The sequence below is a fragment of the Mytilus californianus genome, unplaced genomic scaffold, assembly GCF_021869535.1.
Source record: "Mytilus californianus isolate M0D057914Y unplaced genomic scaffold, xbMytCali1.0.p SCAF_1, whole genome shotgun sequence".
In the NCBI taxonomy this organism is placed as follows: Eukaryota; Metazoa; Mollusca; class Bivalvia; order Mytilida; family Mytilidae; genus Mytilus; species Mytilus californianus.
In genome coordinates, this window is record NW_026262581.1 from 92,708,316 (window position 1) to 92,732,767 (window position 24,452).

The 24,452-nt window shown below is 32.1% G+C and overlaps 1 protein-coding gene across 2 annotated transcripts; it reads left to right on the plus strand.

Annotated features, from left to right (window-relative positions):
- Nucleotides 1-623: 623 nt before the first annotated feature.
- LOC127726466 (deaminated glutathione amidase-like) lies at nt 624-19,671 on the plus strand. Of its 2 annotated transcripts, XM_052233851.1 has the most exons (11): nt 624-741; nt 2,202-2,437; nt 2,973-3,128; nt 4,597-4,797; nt 5,312-5,422; nt 7,566-7,667; nt 13,310-13,472; nt 15,493-15,621; nt 16,185-16,360; nt 16,864-16,932; nt 18,280-19,671. In XM_052233851.1, the coding sequence occupies exons 2-11, from the start codon at nt 2,216-2,218 to the stop codon at nt 18,376-18,378; spliced, it is 1,428 nt and encodes a 475-aa protein (XP_052089811.1). In that variant the 5' UTR covers nt 624-741; nt 2,202-2,215; the 3' UTR covers nt 18,379-19,671. The 2 variants fall into 2 exon arrangements, with proteins under 2 accessions (XP_052089811.1, XP_052089807.1); XM_052233847.1 differs by lacking the exons at nt 624-741; nt 16,185-16,360; nt 16,864-16,932; nt 18,280-19,671 and adding an exon at nt 785-841 and having other exon boundaries at nt 15,493-15,733.
- The last annotated feature ends 4,781 nt before the right edge of the window (nt 19,672-24,452 follow it).

Consider the following 24,452-nt stretch of genomic DNA (forward strand, 5'->3'; position numbering starts at 1 on the left):
GTTTTAGATACATGGACATGGGAAGTAGCAGGATTTTCAATCTCTGTAAATCAGTAATTGCAATAGAATGTTCTTAATTGAAGAAAACCCCGCTGTTGATAAATTGTTCACATCTGAAGCTCTGTTCTGAATTTTCCTTCCTCGGGTAGCTCAAAAAACGTTATGTGAGGAGCTAAACGAACAAAGGCGACATATAGTCAAATTAATCGAACGTAAACTTTGTCTACGGGAGTTGGAATCTTAGTTTCTTGAAAATTTCTAAAACGAATCTTTTCAGTTTCTTTATACAGTTAAAACACATTTCATCACTTTGAAGCACTTGGATTGTTTTTTGAAGGCCTTAGGGAAGATCAACATGTCATTGTTAAATGAGATACCTTCGTTAAATAAAGAATTTATTAATTATCATCGTTATTATTATTGTAGTTGTATTTATCATTACTGACTTGTTAATATCTTTCAAACTTGTCTTTTGTGGACATACATGTGAACCAGTTCCATCCATTCTTATTTAAACTGATTTTTGCTTATATATATACAGTTCAATTGGTTGTAACAGTTCTGAAGAGAAATTGCTTGCACAACCCAAACCCGAACCTAACCAGCATACACCGTTTCCGATTTCGTTATTATTGTGTAACATCCGGTATTTTCACTATTTGCCAACTTTCACTTTCTGTTTCTGCACTGGTTTCTGTCTCCTGGCTGAGTAGAACACTAATTAGAGTACGCAGTCTACTGGTTTGTGTTAAATAAGGGAAAAACCATTTGATATTTATTGTTTTGGGGTTGGGTTGGGGACAGGAGGATTTTGAATATGAATATGGTGGCCTGGTAACAGGTAAGAGCTGAAAAATGGACATTATTACTAATATTAGCGACAGATTAAAATAAATAATAAATCTGCTAAAAATTTTCCTGTCCCCCTCCCCACCCAAGAATATCAAATAGTCGTCCTCTTGCTGTTATTGTCCGTGTGGTTCTTATATTTAGACAGCTTATCAGGGATGTCCTCTAAGGCTGCAATACCATAAAAAAGTTTATCACTCAGCTCATATTCTATTATATCTGCATTCATATATTTATTAATGTCATTTAGACTAAACAACGCCATGTTTGTTATGTGCCTCTGTCGTCTAAACTACCTTTTTAAAAGGAAGAGGTAGAAGAGAGCCAGAAGATCTTCTCAATGCAAACCTCTTCTGGCTCACGGCCAAGAACAAAAAACACACCCAAGGTTTAGATATTTTAGCCCAGATAAACACTTTTCTTCATGTTGGCGATAACTTAATATTGCAGATGTCTCATGTTGCCTTAAATTTCGATGTTACAAGAGAAATAGACTGACGCTGTAGAGCAAAATATTTTTTTTGTTTTTATGTATGACAATACAATGGATAGTAAAATGTTGCAGAATCCCAAATAGCTACAAGGTCTATAATATGTTCAACCACTAAAAAACTATACATTAAGATGATAATATTATTTTAGAAAGTTTATATTGCTTGTTTTAATGACGATAATACCCAAAATTAGGTACTGTTCAATTATTTATTATTATTTGCATAGTAAAGAAATGTTTTAACCAGTTGGTTTAATGATCTCTTTGCCATGTTTGTGAAAGCAATAATGTTGTCCAGATTTTCAGCAGGGATGAATGCATTTAGGCAGAGTTATATAAATACCAATATCATGAAAATTGTATAATTTTAAGTCTCCGGTTAAGGTACATTTTACATAAGTCTCCCCAACCCAATTGGATTGATGAAACCTTATATATGTGAGTGGTAATTACTGGAGTTCATGACTCTTAAATGACGATGAGGTAAAATGTATTTAGGAATTTTGGAATTAAATAACACCTTATAAATATATATATTACCAACACTTCATTCCAATTGTGTTCACAATCTAACTAAAAAGTAGGAATGCATGACAGTAGATTCAGGAGGAGTCGTTAAAACAAAAGATTTTTATATAAATCCTTGTTAAAGATATTGCCTTTATTTACACTTATTTTAGAAAAATCAAGTGCAAGACTATGATTAATTTTTACTGAATTTCAGTTGTGTTTCTTACTTTCTATTTTTAAATCCTTTCACAGTTTTATCTTAATATACTTATCATGCTTATCTTTATGTTAAATAATTGCATATGATAAATTTAGATAGTCTGTCTTTAGAGCAGTTTATGTTTTATAGTAGATGTACCGCAGATGAAGATTATTTATCATAGTATAAGAACATTGTGGAGATCTCAAAGTTTGACATTTGCTCGTTATAAATACCTAACAACAATGTCTGCCAATAATGCCAGAAACCTAGAACAGCCTAATCCTATCATTGGAGTATGTCAATTGACCTGTACAGTGGATAAAGACAAAAATTTCCAGATTTCTAGAAGTTTGATAGAAAGGGCAAAGAACAAAGGTGCAAAGGTTTGTATTTAGGAATAAAATAAGATTTTTTTTGTTTTGATGGCTTTAAAGGCAATACTTCAAAGTTTGTACAGTTTTGTACTTGAGAAACAATGGATCTAAGTTAGCACTACAAAACCTGTCTTAAAGTACTATTAAAAAGAGTGCACAACATGCTGCTACAGGCTTACATGTTTGGTGGAAATTATACTGCAATTTAAAATCATTCATTTGCTTCAGTATTGATAAACCATAACCATTATGAGATTGACTGTATAAGAAAAGAAGAAAAAGATACCAATGATGGTACCAAAAGGACAATCAGAAATCATAGTTCAAGAAAAACAGAACTGAACACCATAGCCAAAAGGTTAAGAACAGTCCACAGAACACAAAAAGCTTAAGATTAGGCAAAATGAATGCCACCACACTTAAGTATAAATACATGTTGTAAAAGGGGACATGAGATGTACTTTAACGAGGAAGACACTCAGCAACACAAAAAAAAAATCAACAACACATCTATTGGATAGATATAATGTTTCTTTGATTTTAGGTTATATTTTTACCAGAAGCAGTAGATTATATTGGCGAATCTAAACAACAGAGTATAGACATGGCAGAGGATCTTGATGGTATAACTATATCCAAATATCAAGATTTAGCAAAGCAGCTAGGAGTATGGATATCTGTTGGGGGATTCCACCAGAAGGTAATCAAAATTGATATCAGTTGGGAGATTCCACCAGAAGGTAAACACAATTTATATCAGTTGGGAGATTCCACCAGAAGGTAAACTAACTTGATGTCAATTTGGGGATTCCACAAGATGGTTAACTAACTTTATAATAGTTTGGGGATTCCACCAGAAGGTAAACAAACTTTATATCAGTTGGGGGATTCCACCAGAAGGTAAACTAACTTGATGTCAATTTGGGGATTCCACAAGATGGTAAACTAACTTTATACTAGTTTGGGGATTCCACCAGAAGGTAAACAAACTTTATATCAGTTGGGGGATTCCACCAGAAGGTAAACTAACTTGATGTCAATTTGGGGATTCCACAAGATGGTAAACTAACTTTATACTAGTTTGGGGATTCCACCAGAAGGTAAACAAACTTTATATCAGTTGGGGGATTCCAACAGAAGGTAAACTAACTTGATGTCAATTTGGGGATTCCACAAGATGGTAAACTAACTTTATACTAGTTTGGGGATTCCACCAGAAGGTTAACTAACTTTATACCAGTTGGGGGACCCCACCAGAAGGTAAACAAGAAGTTTCATGAGCTTTTTACCAAATGTCCACCTTTTTAGTTTATTTTAAATATACTTCAAGACTCATTGACTATGGTTAAGTTTTAATGCCTGAGCTGATATCCTGATAACTGTAATTAATAGGATCATCATAACTTGAGTAAATATACATATGGGGAGTAGGTCAGCATTGGGGGTAAAGTTGGACACAGTTACTTAGTTATATTTCATGCTTAATTGACATAAGTTTTAAAGTTGTTTGAGATTGTATATCTGTAATAAGTAGTAGGATTTCTTTTTTGTTGGGGATGTGGGGGGGGGGGATGTTGGTGGCAACATCAGGGCAAACTTTTTATCTTGGTTAGGTTGAATGTTCTAATTCTTGCCTCAGAACTTATAGATATAGTATGATAAAAAAAAGTATGACTTAAACTAAGAATAATTATCTCATGAAAACTGGCAAATAAGAGAGAGAATACACCTAAAACACAATGTATGCATCCCTACAGCATATAGAAGGGGTTTCAGGAGGATGCACATGAGACAGCACTCCTTTGAAATTTCAGGAATAAATCAATACATCTGTCACCAGAGTAATAGCCCTTTACTAGTTCAAAAATAAACTATATCTATATCCAAGATTTCTTCCAAAGTTTTTTAGTTTCAAATAATTCCTTGTTTAAAAGATTTTGAATATAAAGATGTCATATAATCAGTCAGTAGATAAACAATACACTATATGATTGAATTTGTAGAATTAATAGAAAAACAAAGGATATGGGGTATCCATCCATGACACAAAATAAGTACATGCACAGCAAAAAACACATAAAAAGAAGTTTGTTTTACCTGGTATTGCATTTAAGAAGTAAAAAATTTTCTCAGTTTTTCAGTTTTATTTTTATACATCAATATTTCAGGTTAAAGATGAGAAAAGAGTGCTGAACACACATGTGATGATAGATAACAATGGTGAGATAAAATCTACCTACAATAAAACTCATTTATTTGACCTTGACATACCAGGGAAGGTTAGACTATGTGAGAGTGATTATACTGTTCCTGGGGACACAATGGTATCACCAGTGGAAACACCTGTTGGGAAAGTTGGACTCTCTATTGTATCTTTTCTATCTAGTATATGAAGATGTATGATAAGGCCAAGTTTGTTGGTCTATTTTAGAGGACTTTATGTCAGTTTCTGAACATTCTTCAAATTCATTATGCCATTTTAAATGGTATTTTAAACCAAATTTATATAATATATTGTTAGATTAAAATCAACTTTCTTGCAGTTCTAGTAATCAAGGACATATATCTCTTGATTACTGGTCTTTGTCTTAATAGTTATTCACTAAGGACAAATTGAGACAGCCCCTTGCAGTTTGTAAATTAAACCAGAAATGTCTAATGTTCTTTATTAATAAGGGTTATATTAATCTTTGAAGAACATTTGCAAATGTAATTATTTTACATATAAACATAATTCAGTCTACCTGCAATTTCTGTCATTTGTCAAAATAAGGACTATATAATCCTAACAATAACAAGTTAACAGACAATAATATGGGCTACCTCTAGACTCTAGACTTTTATAGGAAATGTCGACATAAATGTTTTCCTTAATTCAATAAGTGTTATGATTTAAGATTTCCAGAAATGTCTACAGCTTTAGCTAAAGAAGGAGCAGATATACTAACATATCCCTCAGCATTCACAGTCCCAACAGGGATGGCTCACTGGGAAGTAGGTAATAATGAAGTATCCCTTAGCATTCACAGTCCCAACAGGGATGGCTCACTGGGAAGTAGGTAATAATGAAGTATCCCTTAGCATTCACAGTCCCAACAGGGATGGCTAACTGGGAAGTAGGTAATAATGAAGTATCCCTTAGCATTCACAGTCCCAACAGGGATGGCTCACTGGGAAGTAGGTAATAATGAAGTATCTCTTAGCATTCACAGTCCCAACAGGGATGGCTCACTGGGAAGTAGGTAATAATGAAGTATCTCTTAGCATTCACAGTCCCAACAGGGATGGCTAACTGGGAAGTAGGTAATAATGAAGTATCTCTTAGCATTCACAGTCCCAACAGGGATGGCTAACTGGGAAGTAAGTAATAATGAAGTATCCCTTAGCATTCACAGTCCCAACAGGGATGGCTCACTCAGAAGTAGATAATAAGGAAGTATCCCTTAGCATTCACAGTCCCAACAAGGATGGCTCACTGGGAAGTAGGTAATAATGAAGTATCCCTTAGCATTCACAGTCCCAACAGGGATGGCTAACTGGGAAGTAGGTTATAATGAAGTATCCCTTAGCATTCACAGTCCCAACAGGGATGGCTAACTGGGAAGTAGGTAATAATAAAGTGTCCCTTAGCATTCACAGTCCCAACAGGGATGGCTCACTCAGAAGTAGATAATAAGGAAGTATCCTTTAGCATTCACAGTCCCAACAGGGATGGCTCACTGGGAAGTAGGTAATAATGAAGTATCCCTCAGCATTCACAGTCCCAACAGGGATGGCTCACTGGAAAGAAGGTGATACCGAAGCATCCCTTAGCATTCACAGTCCCAACAGGGATGGCTCACTGAAAAGAAGGTGATACCGAGCATCCCTTAGCATTCACAGTTCCAACAGGGATGGCTCACTGGAAAGAAGGTAATAATGATATATCCCTCAGATTTCACAGTCAACACAGGGAGGGCTCACTTGGAGGCAGGCAATGGTTACTGAAACATAAATCAATCCCCACAAGGATAACTCACATGTGAGTTGGTAATACTAATGTATTAATCAGCATTCACAGTTCCAACAAGGATAACTTATTGGTTATTAAGATTTACACACAAACTGTGTAGATACCATCAATGAGAAAAATATACAAAGAAACTTCAACTTCAATTACACAAGTAACTTGAATACAATTATTTTACAGTTCATGTAGAAACATTTGAATCATTATAATTTGAAGGATAAGTACTATTATTAAACTATTTCTTTGGATTTCTTTCGTGTAAGCTTGTTTGTAGAAAACCTTGAAATTAATTATCCATGAAAATACAATATATTATCAATACCCAAGAAAATGAATGTACAGTAGTTTGTTTTAGACACAAAACAAATACATGAAATAGGAAGAGGGTAAATCAAATTAAGAAATTTTAACTTAATTTCCTTCATCAGGTGGGGTAAAAAATTTAAGATAAGAGAGAGTGCAACATGAAATGTTTTTTTGAAAAAACAGAGAGAGCACAGAAAAGCTTGAACATATTTCATATTTTTGTAGACAAACAACAGAACATAGAATTATTTATATTTTTTTTCCATTTTATTTTTCCAGATTAATTATTGATTCTGTAATTTTGATACAGTAGTTGAAGTTTGTCTTCGCCATTTACATATTTGTTTTGAAAAAAAGTTCTGTTCTGCTTTCTCATTCATACCCTTACTACATGTACCACATTATAATTATGGGTTGGTAAATGCAAAGTAACTTAATAAAAAAAAAAACATTTGAATTCAATATCTGATTGTTAACAACAATAATGAGTTATATTTGAAATTGTCAATCAAGAAGTTGATCAGCTGAAATGATCTGTATAGATAATACATATATATTTATAAACTTTTATCGCATCAATTTACTCATCTACTCCTTTGATTGTACAGTGACAAAACACCTAAAATTGTAAAGGAAGCAAAAGGCAAAATCTTATGTGACAGTTATAGGACTAAGCAATTTTCTTCAAATTTTATATCTTTTCAGATGAAAAAACAAAGGTAAAAGATTTAATTTGTCTTTGAAAGTGTTTTTTTTTTTTAAAAGAGGTTTTTTAAAAACAAGTCAATGTGGTTCTATGGTAATTAACATGATATGTTTTAGGTTTTACTACGAAGTAAAGCTATAGAGACACAGTGTTATGTGGTAGCAGCAGCTCAGACTGGTAAACATAATGAAAAAAGACAATCCTATGGTCATGCTATGGTAATTTATCTATGTAAACAAGAGGCTCTCAAGAGCCTGAATCGCTCACCTGTTATTATACGACCGCAAAAAAATTTTGTGGTCGTATATTGGTATGACGTTGGCGTCCGAATACATATTGGTTTTCGCACTCTAACTTTAGTTTAAGTGAATGGATCTTTTTGAAATTTGACCATAAAGTTAAATACCACAAAAGGAAGGTTGGGATTGATTTTGGGGGTTATGGTACCAACAGTTAAGGAATTAGGGGCCAAAAAGGGGCCAAAAATGAGCATTTTCTAGTTTCCAGACAATAACTGTGGAACGGTGTATGGATCTCTCTGAAATTATACTACAAGTTTCCATACCACAAAGGGATGGTTAGGATTTGCTTTGGGGGGTTATGGCTCAAACCGTTTAGGAATTACGGGCAAAAAAGGGGGAAAAACAAGGTTGTCCTGGTTAATGGACAAATACTTTAGTACAAAACATAATTTAAAGCAGTGTAAGGGAGATAAATCAAATACATCATTGAAATTATCTCCCTTACACTGCTTTTAAATTATGTATAAAGTAATGGTTAATGAACAATAAAGATAATCTAAAACAGTGTAAGGGAGGTAATCCAAATACAACGTTTTGATTACTTCCCTTACACTGCTTTTAAATTATGTTTAAAGAAATGCATATTTATAAAGGAAGACCAGTAAAAATATCTGCAAATGTTTTCATCTTTTTTTTTTACAAAAAAATCCATATGAAAGATTTGACACTATATTTTTATTAATTCTATTATTGGAAATTTGAATTGAGATTATGACCATATCTTGAGGGAAAGAATTTTTTTGGGGGAAAAAGGGGGGGGGGGGGGATAAAAAGAAATTGTGGGGGGCCAATTTTTTCTCATTTCAGATTTCAGAAATTAAAAAGAATGATTCTTCAAATATTATTTTTTTTTCAAATTTCAAATATTGAAAAATTTCAAGAAGTAATCTTTAATTGCACAGTATGGCGCATTAGATTTGTAAAATCTTTGATCACATTTATTTATTTGTTATGCCGAATCTAACAGTGTATTTAGATTTTTAATTTTGGGTCCAGTTTTCAAATTGGTCTACATTAATGTCCAAAGGGTCCAAAATTAAACTTTGTTTGATTTTAGCAAAAATTGAATATATGAGGTTCTTTGATATGCTGAATCTAACCATGTATTTAGATTTTTGATTTTTGGCCCAGTTTTCAAGTTGGTCCAAATTGGGGTCCAAAATTAAACTTTGTTTGATTTCAACAAAAATTGAATATATGGGGTTCTTTGATATGCTGAATCTAACCATGTATTTAGATTTTTTATTTGTGGACCCCGTTATCTAATTGGTTCATATTGAGGTCAAAAGGGTCCAAAATTAAACTTTGTTTGATTTCATCTAAAATTGAATTATTGGGGTTCTTTGATATTCCAAATCTAACCGTGTATTTAGGTTTTTAATTTTGGGTCCTGTTTTTTAAATTGGTCTACATTGAGGTCCAAAGGGTCCAAAATTAAACTTAGTTTGATTTTGACAAAAATTTAATTCTTGGGGTTCTTTGATTTGCTGAATCTAAACATGTGTTTAGATTTTTGATTATGGGCCCAGTTTTCAAGTTGGTCCAAGATAGGGTCCAGTATTTAAACTTTGTTTGATTTCAACAAAAATTGAATATATGGGGTTCTTTGATATGCTGAATCTAAACATGTATTTAGATTTTTGATTATGGGCCCAGTTTTCAAGTTGGTCCAAATTGGGGTCCAAAATTAAACTTTGTTTGATTTCAACAAAAATTGAATATATGAGGTTCTTTGATATGCTGAATCTAACCATGTATTTAGATATTTTATTTGTAGGCCCCGCTATCAAATTGGTTCATATTGAGGTCAAAAGGGTCCAAAATTAAACTTTGTTTGATTTCATCGAAAATTGAATTATTGGGGTTCTTTGATATGCCAAATCTAACCGTGTTTTTAGATTTTTAATTTGGGTTCCGTTTTTTAAATTGGTCTTCATTGAGGTCCAAAGGGTCCAAAATTAAACTTAGTTTGATTTTAACAAAAATTGAATTCTTGGGGTTCTTTGATATGCTGAATCTAAACATGTGTTTAGATTTTTGATTATGGGCCCAGTTTTCAAGTTGGTCCAAGTTGGGGTCCAAAATTAAACTTTTTTTTATTTCAACAAAAATTGAATATATGGGGTTCTTTGATATGCTGAATCTAACCATGAATTTAGAATTTTTTATTTGTGGGCCCCGCTATCAAATTGGTTCATATTGAGGTCAAAAGGTTCCAAAATTAAACTTTGTTTGATTTCATCAAAAATTGAATTATTGGGGTTCTTTGATATTCCAAATCTAACCATGTATTTAGATTTTTAATTTTAAGTCCTGTTTTTTAAATTGGTCTACATTAAGGTCCAAAGGGTCCAAAATTAAACTTAGTTTGATTTTAGCAAAAATTGAATTCTTGGGGTTCTTTGATATGCTGAATCTAAACATGTGTTTAGATTTTTGATTATGGGCCCAGTTTTCAAGTTTGTCCAAGTTGGGGTCCAAAATTAAACTTTGTTTGATTTTAACAAAAATTGAATATATGGGGTTCTTTGATATGCTGAATCTAACCATGTATTTTGATTTTGGACATTGGACCATAATAGGTAAATTAAAAAAATTCAAGTTCTTAGACCACATTCTTTCTGTGTCAGAAACCTATGCTGTGTCAAATATTTAATAACAATCCAAATTCAGAGCTGTATCAAGCTTGAATGTTGTGTCCATACTTGCCCCAACTGTTCAGGGTTCGACCTCTGCGGTCGTATCAAGCTGCGCCCCAGCGAAGCATTTTATTTTTTTTGCTTAAATCTTTCATCAATGATTATTTTTGCTTTTTACCCATATGTTCAATTTTAGCCATAGTGTCTATGTTTCTTGACGTACAAGGAAATGAAATACAAAATTTATACTAGATTCATTTGAGAAGATTTTTAAAGTTAAAAAACATAAAACAACTTGTGTAAAATTGTCCTTAAAGGGCAATAACTCCTTAAGGGGTCAATTGACAATTTTGGTCATATAAACTTTTTTGAAGATCTTACTTTGCTGAACATTTTTGCTGTTTACAGTTTATCTTTATCTTCAATAATATTCAAGATAATAACCAAAAACTGCAAAATTTCCTTAAAACAACCAATTTAGTGGCAGCAACCCAACAATGGGTTGTTCCGTGTGTCTAAAAATTTCAGGGCTGATAGATCTTGACCTTTTGAACATTTTAATTCCTTGTGAGATTTGCTCTAAATGCTTTAGTTTCTGAGATATAAGCCAAAAACTGCATTACACCACTATGTTCTATTTTTAGCCATGGCGGCCATGTTTGTTGATGGATCAAAATTTCGGATACAATTCATAAACTAGATTCCTAAAGGAACATTCATTCAAAGTTAAGAAGTATTAGGCACAAATTTTCAGAAGAGAAGATTTTTAAATGTTAGCAAACTTGATGAACACATTTCGTAAAATTGTCTTTAAAGGGCAATAACTCCTTAAGGGGTCAATTGACAAATTTGGTCATTTAACTTTTCTGTAGATCTTACTTTGCTGAACATTATTGCTGTTAACAGTTTATATCTATCTATAATAATATTCAAGATAACAACAAAAAACTGCAAAATTTCCTCAAAACTACCAATTTAGTGGCAGCAACCCAACAATGGGTTGTTCGATTTGTCTGAAAATATCAGGGCTGATAGATCTTGACCAATTGAACAATTTAACCCATGTCAGATTTGCTCTAAAAGCTTTAGTTTTGGAGATATAAGCCAAAAACTGCATTTGACCCCTATGTTCTATTTTTAGCCATGGCAGCCATGTTTGTCTATGGATTAAAACTTCGGATACAATTTATAAACTAGATATCCTAAGGAACATTTAGATGAAGTTTGAAGGTATTTGGCCCAGTAGTTTCAGAGGAGAAGATTTTTAAATGTTAGCAAACTTGATGAACAAATTGTGTAAAATTGTCTTTAAAGGGCAATAACTCCTTAAGGAGTCGATTGACAATTTTGGTCATAGAAACTTTTTTGTAGATCTTACTTTGCTGAACATTATTGCTGTTTACAGTTTATATCTATCTATAATAATATTCAAGATAATAACAAAAAACTGCAAAATTTCCTTAAAACTATCAATTAAGTGGCAGCAACCCAACAATGAGTTGTTCGATTCGTCTGAAAATTTCAGGGCTGATAGATCTTGACCAATTGAACAATTTTACCCCATGTCAGATTTGCTCTAAAAGCTTTAGTTTTTGAGATATAAGCAAAAAACTGCATTTGACCCCTATGTTCTATTTTTAGCCATGGCAGCCATGTTTGTCTATGGATCAAAACTTCGGATACAATTTATAAACTAGATACCCTAAGGAACATTTAGTTAAAGTTTGAAGTTATTTGGCCCAGTAGTTTCAGAGGAGAAGATTTTTGAAATAGTTTACGACGACGGACGACGGACGACGACGGACGCCAAGTGATGGCATAAGCTCACATGGGGCCCTTTGGGCCCCGGTGAGCTAAAAAGGAGATGTGATATACTATACCTAGTATCATATGAATAAACAGTAATATATGCCGAATACATCATTAGTTTAAACAGTTTTTATTAATGAAAAATTAAAAAAAACAATAAAGTATTACGATGTTACATGTAATTCAAATATGGGATTCGGAAACAAGTTTGGAAAAACTTTTATAAATCCGTCTCCCAAAAAAAAAATAACATCTATTTAACAAACAATATGACATGCCAACAGTATATTCAGTTTAAGGTAGCATATAATAAATTTGAATAAATACAAAAAAAAAAACAAAAAAAAATAACAAATAATAATAAAAAAACCAACGAAACAGTAAACTTACTTTCTTGATTGACAGTCACTGGAACCACCACACATGTCCGATTATAGTCGATTACAGGCAATCCACTCGATTTGACATCAATTTATATAACTAATAAAAACATATATAAGGTCAACTTTCAAAACGTTTTGTTTTATTTATATATTCAGAAACTTTATGAAATATTTGCATATTGTCCTCATCAGACTTTAAACTGTCCCCATATAAGATAAACTTAAGATTAATACAAGAGACTGTCCCTATAGTATCCCTTCGAATTTCATTATATTTTGGACTACATCATTGAGACAGCAACCCAATAAAAAAAGTTTTTGTCAAAATTGAAAAGACATCTGAAGATCAACATTAGAATTTACCAATAATAGATTGTCTATTCAATATGACTAGCTCTAAATTAACCAGAGTTTGAAAAGGGGGATAAATTAAATGGGACTACAAAAAAAAACTGGCTTCAACACTAAATTCCCTAAAAGATAACTAAAGACAACCGCAAAGATTATCATTTGCATGTAGTTATACCAGTCTGTTCTGACATCTCAGTAGAAAAAAAATCATAATAATATTTTGTGTAGAGGTTGATAGATTTAACCTTCTAAATCCACCAAAGGACTAAGCAGATGGACTAAATAGAAAAAAAAACACTTTTTTCTTACTCTTCATTGATCAATGAACTTGTACTTTAGAATTTTCGATAAATAGAATTGATATTTTACAAATCAGGTAGTAGACCCATGGGGAGCAGTAATTGCACAGTGTAAAGAAGGTACAGATGTCTGTGTAGCAGAAATAGATCTTTCCTATCTCAAAAGTGTCAGAGCCAATATGCCAATATGGAGTCATAGAAGACCAGACTTATATGGAGAAATACAAAATTTATCAAAAAGTAATGTAAAGTTTACAGGAATATAAGATGACTTATTACCTTGCACTGCTATATGATCCTATATTATAAAACATCTTCATTATTTAAAAAGAAGTATGGGGGTAATATCTATATTGTGGTCTGTTCAATTTGTTTTTAACTGAGTTGTCCGACAGAAATCTGGTTATTGATTTGAGGGTTTGCACACAGATTTGGGCAGCTCCAGCTGTTCCCATGCTTTAACTTATAAACTTAACCAATTCCTTTCAAGTTTTATATATATTGATTTACTCTTGAGTTGATAATCGGAATTTTGCTGGACTCTAAATGAATCTACAGTCCACTTGACTCTATCTTAATCCACAGTTGGTAAGTATGATAAATAATGTCAATTTGTTTTTGTTTTAATTTTTTACACCCATCAAAAATCGTTGCTATAATAAATATCCTCACAACTTCATCCTATAATCAATAACTTTGTTTATATAAAACTTTATTAGATTGTAAAACAAATGTATTGTCTACCTTTTGCACGCTCAATTAAAATAATCAGATTGTTTGCATCAATTGATTGTCCTAAATTTTATGTCATGAAATGTGAAAAAAGGTGACTCATTTGCATATGGTTATTTTTGAGTGGGTATAAAGCATGGAGTATTCAAACAAACTAATAATATATACTGTATTTACATTCCAGAGGCAGCTTTTATTAAAAATTATTAAGTTTGGTTAAGGAAAGCTGTATCTGACACTATAATTGCACCTCATGTAAACTGGTGACGATGTGATTGGTTTAACGCTGTCAGGTAGTGACCCTTATGGATCTGTAGGGGTCAGTAGATTTCATAGGGGTATCATGATGTCATGTCTACCTGTATTGTTATTGTATTTCATTGTTTATTTTTTAACATTTTAAACAAAAACTTGGGAAGGAAAAAGTCTGCTGTGCAATAAATTCTTTATACAGTTCGCTAATGACCCCATACGTATCCATAGAGGGTAAGTAAAATCCATAGGGGATTCAGCCTACAGCCTCACCTATGAATTTTACTAACCCTCTATGGATCCATAGGGTGTCAGTAACAAACCATTAAACTTATATTATTCAATGAACAAGCACAGCAACAAAAAGTAGTAAGACACTAAAATATGGTAATAGAATATGTGTACATGTAACAACAAAGTGGCTTCATCAAGACAACTTTCCACACTTAAAAAATTTAAAAAGTTGCAAAATAATAAAAGTAGCATTTAAAAACTACAAAAACATCTTCTCTGTGAAGATGTGATTTGGATCATTGTCCACTAGTATACAATGTATGATCAGATTAACAGGATATGCAAGACTAGTTTACTTCATGAATTCAAGTTTTCCCCCTTGGTTGATTTTTCCTCAAACATCGGTTAACTCAAAATTTTATCACTGTCTCATCGTTTTTGAGATACTGAGAGGCCACCATAATGGTTAACTGTATGTTGTTACAGGTCACAAAATAGACGTCAAATTGGATTTTGAGGATTTTCAGTTTTGTCCTTCAGGAGTTATAGTTCTTGATTGATTGATTGATTGGAAAATGGCACTCATGTTGTTTCTGTGCAATAACTTCAGAACAGTTTAACATATTCTTTTAAAATTTTAATATTTTGTTACTGATCACAAAATGGAAGTCATGATTGACATGGATCAATTTCACTTCTGTCGTTCAGGAATTATAATCCTTGATTGCTTGGAAAATGGCACTTTCTGTTGTGAACTGTTCAATGGTACCCTATTATTTAGTTCAACAATGGTTTAAAACCTTCACAATCAAGAAAACCAGATTTGCTTTCAATCTTACAGCTCATTTCTTGTTTCTATGTTTCTTTACTACAAAACTTCTTGTTTTGACTATGGGGAGATAAGATATGTCTCATTTTGGACAAATCACTTATTTCTTCATAAACCCAAATAACTCATTGAAGCTTTATTTTAACCAGGTTTGATATTCTATAAATAGTCATGTTCATTGGAACTTAGTTAAACCAGTAGATTTCTTTTCAGGTACAGGCTGTTGTATTGATAATGAAGAGAAGTATCAGTTTGGACATTGTTGGATTAAAAACAACCAAGTTTTCTATAAAACAAAATTAAGTTATGCTTTTGTGAATATAAAACCAGTTCTTCCTGGTCATATCCTTTTTAAAAAACATAGATAAAGTGGATATCAGAGTCCTTAGTACATGGAGATTATAAAAGTAACAATGGGATTTACCAAATAAACAAAACAATGATAAGATGAATTTTAACATTTTAAGAGAATTCAGCTGAAAATGTATTCAAGTTTTAGACTTATTCAATGTTTTTCATTAGCAAACACAAACACAAAATTCAGTGGTCAATAAAGTGTAAATTCCAGGTACCTTTAGTTATAATGACAGAGATGATAAAATCTCAAGTTAAGGTACTCATTGGAATATTAATATTTAGTCATAGTTGATAGCGAAAAACCCAGAAAATTTAGCTTTCAATAAAATACAAATTCTTGAAAGCCATGAAATTAGCAGGCGGTTAATTCTGTAAACTTATGTGATCTGACAACATTAAATGTTCCTCAAACCCCTAAAATTGTTACTCATGATATTTAATCATTTACTTTTTTGTGAATCTGTCAGTTTTAGATTTCCTTTACCTCAGAGACTCAGTTTTTTTTTAAAGTTAACTTTATCAATTCCTTTTCCCTAACTTCAATGTACATGTACTAATTGCCTCTTTAAGACCAGCAGAGAGACTGTGTGACTTGTCACCCACAGAAATATCAGATATGTTCAACACAGTTCAAACTGTATCCAATGTAATCAAAAAACATTTCAATGGGACATCATTGACAGTTGCTGTTCAGGATGGGAAAGATGCTGGACAAACAATTAAGGTAACTTAACAATATATTCACCTTAATCTATGAATAGGTAAAAATATAAAATTGTGTCTTCAACTTTAAAGAAAAATTAATTGAAAAATATGACAGACCAATAGATTGCAAAATGCATATCAAATTGAAGACAAACTAAACCCTATGATTCACTTTTTTGTTTAAGTCAAATAGTTCAGTCAGTTAATGTATAGCTTCAGAAATTGCATCCAATGATATTAAATAATCAACTGTATTTTTTGTAATTGCTACAGTTACCTAATAGATGTAATACTTTTAACAAATTATATTGAGAACCTTAAATATTTTGTCCTTATATTTCTAAAGATTTGTACAAGGAAATCAAAATATTTTTTGTGATACAAAGAAAGTAGTACAGTGAAAGGAAACTTAAAAGCCACCTATTCTTTCCTTGATTTATAAATAATTTGAAAAAAATTATACTGTTGTGTATCACACTCTCTGTATTCAACATGTGTAATACAACTGATTTTTTATTTCAGCATGTTCATGTTCACATCCTACCAAGAAGAGAGCAAGATATACCAAAAAATGATGATATATATCATGAGGTACGTTTTAAGTTGTTGAATGGGGCACAATTTTTAACATTTCAATTCGAAATCCAATATGAAAGCAAATGTTAAACAAAAGATATAGGGTAAACATAGTGAAGTAAACATATAATACAGAAAAAAAATTATATTGTTGAGGTCAGCTGATCGTACATGATACAGAAAGCTCTAGGATTACTACTTGAATTGTAATTCAGAAGATGAGACCAACAGCAGAACATGTAAACATTTTTTATGCCGCCGCCCAAGCGTTGTGGGCATTAAGTTTTACCCTTGTCCGTCTGTACGTACGTACGTCCCAAAATTGGTTTCCGTTTCTCTCACTTAAGTTTGCCTCAACCAAATGTTATGAAACTTATACAAAATGCTTATTACCACGAAACACAGATCAAGTTTGAATTTTGGTGGCGTCACTTTAACCGTTCTAGAGTTATGCCCCTTTATAAATGGAAAAATTGCAAAATTTTTATTTTCTTCTAAATATCAAGTAATTTTTAAATTGGAGTTATCTTCCTTTGTCCATGATTATAGTTGAATCAACTACAATCAAAGCTTTATACAATGCAATGTTTAATTTTGACTTCCACTGATAAAACACAGATCAAGTTGAATTTGGGTAGTGTCACTTGAACCATTATTGAGTTATGCCCCTTTATAAATCGCAAGATTGCAAAATGTTTAGTTTCCATTCTGTAACTTAAGTTTGCCCCAACCAAACATTATGAAACCTATACACAATATTCATTACCACAAAACTAAGATCAAGTACAAATTTTTTGTTTCCGTTTTCTAACTTTAGTTTGCCTCAACCAAATGTTATGAAACTTATACACAATGCTTATTACTACATAATACAGATTAAGTACGAAATTTGGTGGCGACACTTTTACCATTCTTGAGTTATGTCCCTTTATAAACATAAAAATTGCTGAATTTTTCGTTTCCGTTCTCTTACTTTAGTTTGTCTCAACCAAATGTTATAAAACTTATACACAACCGTTCTAGAGTTATGCGTGTTTACAAATAGAAAAATTGCTGAATTTTTAGTTTCTGTTCTCTACTTAAGTTAGCCTCAACCAAATGTTATGAAATTTATACACAATGCTTATTACCACAAAACTCAGATCAAGTTCAAATTTGGGTAGCGTCACTTTTACCGTTCTTCAGTTATGTCCCTTTATAACTATATGATATGCAACCGGGGGCATCATCTGTGTCCACATGTGGACACTATCCACATTTATTAATAATTAGTAAACTTTTAGAAATACTGAGGAATTTAATTCTTATAATCATTTTAGTTTAATACTTCAATAAAAATACTTTGAAATGATTTATTTACAGCTTGAAAAGCATGATAAGGTCATGTTACAGTCTGACATGAGATCTGAAGAAGCGATGGAGAAAGAATCAAGTGAATTACGAAAGTATTTCAACTCCTAAAATGGAAAAGCCAATGGACACTTGTTGCAATACATTAGTGTTACTTAATTGATCTCACTTATTCAGATCTTCTTTTTATTAAACAGAAATAAAAATGAACATGTAAAAGGATAATAGCTTTGCCCTTTTCATCTTAAGGAACCCATCACCTTAGATTAAGGATAAGTGGTAATTGTTAAGTCAGTATAACTTTGACTCACTTTAGATAACCCGGGTTAGGATAAGAACTAGGGATAGTAAGTTTAGATTCATGTATGGACATGGTTTGCAAAGATAAATGAAGGTCATGATATCTACAATGAAGAAAATTTCCAGAATTTGTATCCATTATTAAAACATTCATATGTATTGAAGCAAGTAATATAGCATCGGGTTGTCCTTAAGTTGGTAATTCGTCAGTATGTCCATTCCAACCGTCCATCCTTTCATCCAACTTTTGTATCCACAACTGCTCCTGAACCCCTTGGCAGACTATGGTGAAACTTTCACAAAGTCTTACTCATATTATGTTTTTCTTGCATCTATTTTATTTCTTTATACAAATGACTTTTGGGGTTCTTTTTGGCATTACATGAACTTATTCATATCTCATACAGTACACTTTTGTATCTGCTTCTCATCTTATTAGAATGTAATTAAACTTTCCCAGAATCTTTACCATTGTGCACTTCCTTTTTTTTTATCTAAATGATTTTAAGGGTTCCCAAACAAATCATAGAGTTTGTCATTATTTGACATGTGTGTATGTTTGGGGTTACCCATTTTGTATAAGCAACTCCTCCTAAACACCTTAATAGAATTTACTTAACCTTTTGAAAACAATATGCTGCAATTGTGCACCTCAAATCATAGACTTTGTCATTGCTTAAGTGGGTGGCTAGGGGTATCATTTTGTGAGCTTTGGTTACAGTATATCTTGTTTTTATTAAAACTAAGATAGAATTTTTTAATTGATTTTCAACCATACACCTCTCTTTTCTCTAACCAACAATGCTGAAAATGAACAATAAAGAAAAATGTACAGCACATTAGGTTGATCTAGCTCCAGAATTTTCTCAATTTTTAAACAGAAGAATAAAATTTAAAAAATGATAATTTAATGTAATCAGATTTTATTTAGTGTTGCATTATAAAAGTGGATATTAGTAAAAGTGTCATTATTTTATAAGCAGGCTTTATAAAGATTTTAAGGATACAAAAACTATCATCCAATGATGGTTATATTCTTTGTTAAAGATGTACATGAGAATATTCCATTTTATTGCAGCTTTAGCAATAAAAATTTGAAAATAATATAATTGTTAATTTCTTTATCATTACATTCATATTATAAGTAGACACAACTGGTAACCTACTAAATATAAAAATAAGAAGATGTGGTATGATTGCCAATGAGACAACTCTCCACACAGACCAAATGACACAGAAATTAACAACTATAGGTCACTGTACAGCCTTCAACAATGAGCAAAACCCATACCACATAGTCAGCTATAAAATTCCCCGAAATGACAAATGTAAAACAATTCAAACGAGAAAACTAACGGCCTAATTTATGTACAAAATAATTAACGAAAAACAAATATGATACACAGCAACAAACAACAACCACTGAATTACAGGCTCCTGACTAGTAACAGGCACATACAGAATGTGGCGGGGTTACACTAGTTTGAAGGCGCCAACCCTCTCCTTAACCTGTGACAGTATTGTAACAGTACAACATAAGAACAAACTATGAAAATCAGTTGAAAATGGCTTAACTCATCAGATGGACACAAATAGAAATACATCTAACAAAAATACAGAGTGGATGAGGTAGGGTACTTATACATCTCCACAACAAAAAGACACAGATCTGAGAGTAAATTTTATTCAAGAACCTAAACAAAATGAAATAAAAAAAAATTGTTTTGTGGTACATTTCTGTCTAATTTAAAAGTTTCTTGCAACAGTATGATCCATACTTGTTAATTATACAGTAATTTTAAGATGTATTACATTAAAGATAAATGAATAAATAACTATTATCCATACATATATAACAAAAAATGCCAAAAGACATCTTGCAGGTTACTCACAGAATCATACATTTTTCAACATTAGACGGGTGCCTATACCTTATGCTGTCAGGTATGGAAGATGCTTCTCTATTTAAGTAGTTCAGATTTGACATTTAATTCCTTGCTGAAATAGATTATGTTAAAATGTATTTCTAGTATCTTACTCAAATGGACCTTGACTACCGATGAGTGTCTCGCACAGTCGGTACCTAACTTCAACTAATCGATCATGAAAATGAATTCAAGGTCAGATAAACCCTGCCAGACAGACATGCACACATAATAAACATTCCATACACCAAAAATAGTTCACCTACTGCTTAAAATAATAAAAAATAAATGGGGAATGTGTCCATGGGACACAGATGATGACCCCGCTTGCATATAATGTTATAAAGGGACATAACTCAAGAACTGTAAAAGTGATGCTACCCAAATTTGTACTTGTTCTGAGTTTTGTGGTAATAAGCATTGTTTATAAGTTTCATATCATTTAATTGAGGCAAACTAAAGTTAGAGAACGGAAACGAAAAATTCAGCAATTTTTCCATTTGTAAAGGGGCATAACTCTAACGGTAAAAGTGACGCCACCAAAATTCAAACTTGATCTGTGTTTTGTAGTAATAAGCATTGTGTATAAGTTTCATAACATTTGGTTGAGGCAAACTAAAGTTAGAGAACGAAAACGAAAAATCAGTCAGCAATTTGTCCATTTGTAAAGGGGCATAACTCTAAAACGGTAAAAGTGACGCCACCAAAATTCAAACTTGATCTTTGTTTTGTGGTAACAGAGACATATAATACAATGTATTATATGTCTCTGGTGGTAATAAGCATTGTAGATAAGTTTCATAACATTTGGTTGAGGGCAAACTAAAGTTAGAGAACGGAAACCAATTTTGGGACGTACAGACGGACAAGGGTAAAACTTAATGCCCCCTCCGCTACGGCGGGGGCATAAAAAACAGACCTAACCATGGAAACGTAACGAAAACCATTGAACTGTGAAAATGAGGTCAATATTGACAATATAGACATATTGAAAACTGGACCCCTGCTGTGTTCACTTATCGCTGCACTAACAGTTTAAGCAGAGACATACATACACATATATTTATATGTGTATATATGTCTCTAGTTTTAGACATTTTGTCCCCTTAACTTCTCCCATCTGTCAGTAAAACGATCATGCTAAAGCGAGGCGTCCATTTGGCTGTGCACAATGAATGAATACATTCAAAGCTAAGATTATGGAATAAGGATGCTAATTGTAATGGCATTTGTAGGGAGAACGCCATGCTCTCCATGTGTTAATTAATTTTTTTTTTTATTTGTGGGGCTTTAGGTCACCTGTAACAAAGCAAAATTCCGCCCCTATCGGCATACCCTTATTTTCCACTGGCAGTTGCAATTCCAATATAAATTGCCAGTCGACCTACTTAACAAAAATTACATTGTATTATAATGTTTAATTCGTTTTCATCTTGAAAATTTATGAAATAATGTCACTGAATGTAAAGCAAATAACAACAACAATCAATCAATCAATCAATATAGAACGTTTGTATTATACATAAATAGCAAAATATTCAAAATGGTTTTAATTACTTGAAGGTTTGTGTTTTTTTTTTACTTAGAAACTCCAAAAGGAGAAAAGTGAAAACGTCTATGATGTTTTGATTGAAGCATGCACAGCAGTCTCATTTCGCAAAGTAAAAAAAAAATCTTCAACTGTTATAAGATCAAGTTAGAGATAGAGGTTGAGTTAAAAAGAGACTTAAAATTTGACTTTTATAAATTATGAGCTAGAATTCGGGATACATTGTGTTTTAAAATGATGTGATTGAAATCGGTATTTGCTTCCCTCACAAGTCACGTTAAGGGCCAAATTGCTATTAAAATTTTATATAACCCCATCCAACTTCAAACATAGGAATGTAACTAATGGTGTCAGACCACCAATTCAAAATCTATTCAACCAAATTTTGCAAATTTCACAACTTTCTAAATATTTTACCTTAAGTTTACCTTCATAGAACCAGGCTTATCCTGAATTGTACATGTATCATCTTTCTACATGCCAATTTTCAACCTATGTTTAAAATCTTGTAAGGATATACTAACGTTCGGAAGACAAGTACTGCTAAAAATAACCCCTGGTTTTCTGGAAATCTTAAATAAGTATACTATGGAGCGCATTAATTCTCAATTTTTAATGCAAACTCATGGACAAGTAAATTTTGGCTCAAAATGGTCTACATATATTTCTCTTTCAACAAAAGTTTCATTTCTGCAAATGAGTTGGTTAGTTTAGGTAAACAATGACATCAAAAGCACTATTTTTTGTCAGGGAAGGGCTACTTTTACTACTCGGGTAAAATATTGAAACTAGTTAATAACAGATTACGGGTGATCATACCAAAGACACTCAAAATAAATAGTCATGTACACTTTGCATCAGTTTCGATTTTCTTTAAATCTTCTCTGAAACTGCTAGGTCAAAATGTTACCAAAACTGCACCTGAATATATTCCTTACTTAGAGTATGATATCTTGTTTAAAAGTTGTATCCGGGGATTTGATCCATCAACAAACTTGGCTGCTGTTGTTAAAAATAGAACACAAGGGTAAATTGTCGTGGCTTATATATCTAAAGCAGATAGAGAAAACCTGACACGGGTTAAATATTCAACAGGTAAAGTTCAATCTCCTGTGAAATTTTCAAAAAGCGCCTTAGTGTCATTTTTTGTTAATTTCAAATTTTGGCTTGTATCTCAAAAACTACAGCAGTAAGAGCAAATCTGACAATTAATCAGCAGGTCAAGGTCTATCTACTGTGGAATTTTCAGAAACATCGTACAACTCGTTTTGGAATCATTGCAAAGTTTACAATGTCATTTTTTTGCAAATTTCGTAGTTTTTAGTTCTTTCAAAAATATAACAGATAGAGAGAATTTTAAACAGTGAAAATAACCAGAATAATAAGATCTACAAATAAGTTAATCATCCTTATAAGGGTTATTGCCTGTAAATGATGATTGTTACGCTTTTTTGCATTTTTTTAGGAAGCAAAAGTTGAAAGAGACAATCTTTCGAAAGTAAAAATGTTCAACAAAATATAATCTACAAATAAGGAAACATGGAGATAGATTCGTTAATTGGTCCCTTATAGGAGTTATTGCCCTTGAAAGACTAATTTTAGTAATTTTTTGCTTTTTTTCAGAAACTATAATAGAGAGAAATTGTAAGAAACAAGTGTTCTGCAAAATAAGATTTACGAATAAGTCAACTTGGTCAAAATTGTCAATCGACCGCTTATATGAGTTATTGCCCTTGAAAGATTGAATTATTTTTTTTTCTACTTTTTATAGAAAGCATTCTAGAGACAAATTATAAACAGCAAAGACGTAAAGCACAATTAGACCTACAAATTAGTCAAACATTTTAGGAGTTATTGCCCCTAAATTAATATTTTTACCCATTTCATGATTTTTTGCAGAAACAAAGACAGATAGAGAGCTACAATATAAACAAGTCAACATTATCGAAATCGTCAATTGAACCCTGAGAGGAGTTATTGCCCTTGAAAGATGTGTTTTCTTCATTTTTCCACACACACTATAAAAGATGGAGAAAAACAATTAAAAAGTAAAACGTTCAGCATAATGAGATCTAAATAAACATGTCCTTGTGACCAATATGTCAACAGACTCCTTGTAGAGGACCTACAAAAATTTCACTAAGTAAGATCTACTAATACGCAAACATAACTGATTGCAATAAAAGAAAAAATAAATAAGAAAATGACATAATTTTTACCAGGTGGGAGATTTAGGGGCTCTTGGGAGCCTCTTGGTTTTTTATGCTTCAAATCGGTTTACATATCCTCCAGTAGGCATAAACCTTTCTTTGGTTTATATCGAAAAAATTCATACTTTATTTCCTTAATTTTTAATGGCCAATATATTTTTTTAAACTGTTGAGCCGTGCATATACGAGGATCTGGATGGG